Raw genomic sequence first — 3,489 nt, forward strand, 5'->3', positions numbered from 1 at the left:
CTCCCTCTCCCTCCCCCCCCTCACACACACACACACACACACACACACACCTTCTTGTGTCTCATAATTTTTATTTCTTGTATTTTTTCTATTTCTCAGGAAGTGTGCGATGATGCCAGCGGATCTGTCAGGCTGCCCCCATGCCAGTGTTCCCCAAGTCAAAGAGCATCTCTGGAAAAACTGGTTTCCTTTTCTCTCTTCCCCATGGAGGGCTCCCGGATGCTTCCCCGCTGCCCTGGGAGCAGCCTGGAATGGGTGCCCTGCAGAGGGCACAGGGCTCCTGGCTTCTACACTGAAACTAATGGAAGAGTTTGAAGACTTCTCAGTAGACCGTGGCCAATGGTTCCGGGCCCCTCCCAGCCGGAAGCCCCTTGGGAGTCGGGCCCTCCTGCCCCTTTGCTCCTCTCAGTGGAAATAAAGACGTGGTTCTGGGTCCAACCATTGGCCAATGAGGTCATCCCCTTGGAAGGATCTTGGGGAATGGGGTTCAAGTGGTGACACTCTGCCGTCCGTTGAGCTTAGGGAGCCTTGGTGAAGGCAGGGCCTGGGGGGGTTTCCCAGATACATAAGGCAGCTGGATCTGGGACTGTGGGCTGGGAACCAAAGGCCAAGGTGGAGGTGGGAGGGCGATAGTGGGTGAGGAGAGGGAGGGGGCGGCCAAAAGCAGGACTGTGGGAATGTCAGCTGCCCAAAGTTGGACCCATGGGGACTGCTCCCACCCCTGGTGTCAGTCTTATCTTCAGCTTTGCCTTCTGACTTGATCAGACGGAAGGAAAGTCTCTCCTGGTGTCTGTGGGGGGCCGTCGGCTGGCTCTCGAACCCTGGCCCACCCTCCCGATCCACTCCTTACACATACCCTGTCAGGCTGTAGGAGTTGAACTCGCTTTTGCCTTTTATGGTCTGGCCGGGCCGAGGGGAGGCCCTGGTGGTTAAGGGCTGGGCCTGATAGCCCCCATAGTAGGCAGAGTGGCCTTCCCCCCGGGCTGGGCAAGAGAAGCACAGGATGGTGCCAGCCACCATGGAGAAGAGGGAAGAGATGATGCCAAGGTAGAGGGCCTCTCCGATCTCGAACTTCATGCTGTCGGGCACCAGTGGCGAGTGGAAGTCCCGGAGGATCCCGTGGAGGTTCCAGACGACAGGAATGAAACCTAGGAGGCCTCCCAGGAGGAACAAGACTCCGCCCACCACGGCCACCCTGTCTTTGGCCAGGGAGTCCTTGCAGAAGACAGTGCACCTCATGCCCACCACCGAGATGATGCAGGCCAGAGAGGAGATGGCACTAGAAGCCACCATCATGCCCTGAGCAGCCTGGATGTCTGCAGGCAGCCCCAGCAGAGTGCTGTAGATATCACACTGAGTGATGCCAGTGCTCTGGGTGGCACACTCCATCCAGAGACCCTTGGAGAAGCCCACAGCCGTGACGATGCTGGCCCCCACGTAGGAGCCCGTTCTCCAGCTGGGGAGGAGCATGGCTACCAGGGTGCCCACCAGCCCCATGAGGCCCAGGACATACCCCAGCAGCTGGAGGCCCAGAGATGCCATGACGGTGGTGGCCCTGAAGTGACGGCACGGCAGCCCTGTGGCCCTGACGTTGGTGGCTCTGGTTCCCTGGGCCCCTGGCTCCTAGCCACTCATCGCAGAGCTCCTCTGGAAGGCAGGGCTGTCTCTGCTCCCTCTTTAGGAGTGTCTGAGGGTGGCTCAGAGCTGGCTGGAGAAGCCACCTAGAAGACAAAAAAAAAACCACATCAACCAGATTAAATATTGACCAGAAGCTTATGAGAAACCAGAAAACGCTGGGCGCCTTTTGACCTTTGTTATCTTTAGAAATAACACACGCAAAAACTTCCCGACTAACTTTGAAAAGCGAGCCAAAATGTCATCGCCTCCTGCGTAGGCCTGAGCCCCAGGGTGGCAGCCAGACAAAGGCAGGGGGAGGGGCAGCTTCGGGGTAGCAGGGGGGCCGAGACACGCTGCAGCAGACAGCCGCCCGACTCTCCTCGTCTCCCCAGCTGCCGGGATGACCCCCCATGCACACACCAGACCACAGGAGCTCACTTGAGCCAGCTGTCAACTGTCATGGGCCATGGGGCACCCAGAGGAGGGCTGGTGGGTCTGGGCTCAGGATCCCCTCCCTGGGACAGCAGAGGCTCACAGGGCCCAAGCTGGGGCCTCAGTGAGTCGCTGCAGAGTTAGGAGCACCCGGGGGGGCACAGATCCCCATACTCTCCTCTCAAGGCCCCCAGGAGGTCCAGGCATCTGAATAGGCCTTTTCTGGGTAGAATTTGGCCCAGGCCAACGGCCGGCCTCTTGGAACCCACGAGAAGGCCCCTCCAGGGCTGAAGAGCCGCCTTTTCTTGACCTGCCCCTCAGAGTTTAGTGTGGGAAGGGGTCCTGTGGGAGGAGCAGGGGGTGTCATGTGCCGAGGCCACTAGACTAGCATAGGTGCGTTGACCATTTCGGGGGCCCATCTTGTTCCAAACCTTCATTTTACAGTCGAGGAAACTGAGGCCCAAAAAGAAGAAGTTTTTTGTTCAAGGATGAGCAGCTAGGTGCCACAGTGGATAGAGTGCCAGTCCTGGATTCAGGAAGACCCGAGTTCAAATCTGACCTCGGACATTTACTAGCTGTGTGACCCTGAGCAAGTCACTTTACCCTGGCCGCTTCAGTTTCCTCCTCTGTGCAACGAGCTGGAGAAGGAACTGGCAAAGCGCTCCAGTAACTCTGCCGAAAAATAACCCAAATGGGGTCGCAAAGAATCCGATCCGGCTGAAAACCAAAGAAAGATGCGAGAGGGTGGCGTGGAGGAGAAAGCAGTGGATCTGGACTCGGAGGCCCCGGGTGAGGGTAGTAGCCCTGCCCGTGACTGCTGGCCGCAGAAGAATGGGCTGCTTCGGGAGAAGGTGGCTTCTGGCTCTTTGGAGGTCTTTGGTGGCTGCCCTCTGGGGTATCGCGGAACCAGATGAGCATTTTCTCTGTAAAGTGAGCAGCTTAGCAGAGAAGGAGAGGCCCCCTTCTGGCCCCTTTCAAGCTCTTGAGCCTAGGGGGACTGAAGAGCGAGGCAGGTTTGTGGCTCATCGAAGGAGCTTGGGAGGCGTTCTCTTTCCTCCCTCCGTCTGCACCCGGCCTCACACGAACCATGGCAACCCCCACTAGCTGCACGAGCCAGCCCGTTCCATCCCGACTCTTCGGCCAGGTCTTCCCTCTCTCTGGCATCCGCACCCACCTTCAGTCTCCCCTGTCTAGGAGCGCCTGCCTGAGTGCCTACACGCATGCCCGGGTCCCTTTCTGGATCCTTCCGTCCTCCCGCCCTTCCTCAATCTCGTCTGTCCTTAGTGGCTGAACTCGTTGAGAAAGCTCGCCAATAGGTGCCTCCACTTTTTCTCCTCTCTCTCTCCTGAACTCCTTACAGTGTGGCTCCCGACCTCGTCATCCCACCGAGACCGAGAACGAGCTCTTCATTACTTCCCAATGACCTCTTGAGCCCCAAAT

General features: G+C 58.3%; 1 protein-coding gene across 1 annotated transcript; it reads right to left on the reverse strand.

The window, feature by feature from the left end:
* Positions 1–51: 51 nt before the first annotated feature.
* Positions 52–1,703, reverse strand: CLDN2 (claudin 2). The gene has a single exon (XM_044683528.1). It carries the CDS (start codon positions 1,540–1,542, stop codon positions 847–849), a length of 696 nt encoding a protein of 231 aa, XP_044539463.1. The 5' UTR covers positions 1,543–1,703; the 3' UTR covers positions 52–846.
* Positions 1,704–3,489: the final 1,786 nt, after the last annotated feature.

This window comes from Gracilinanus agilis, unplaced genomic scaffold (assembly GCF_016433145.1).
Source record: "Gracilinanus agilis isolate LMUSP501 unplaced genomic scaffold, AgileGrace unplaced_scaffold2396, whole genome shotgun sequence".
Lineage (NCBI taxonomy): Eukaryota > Metazoa > Chordata > Mammalia > Didelphimorphia > Didelphidae > Gracilinanus > Gracilinanus agilis.

Bases quoted from the DNA above. Each gene is read 5' to 3' on its own strand.
- CLDN2 (XM_044683528.1), bottom strand. From the start codon at position 1,542: ATGGCATCTCTGGGCCTCCAGCTGCTGGGGTATGTCCTGGGCCTCATG.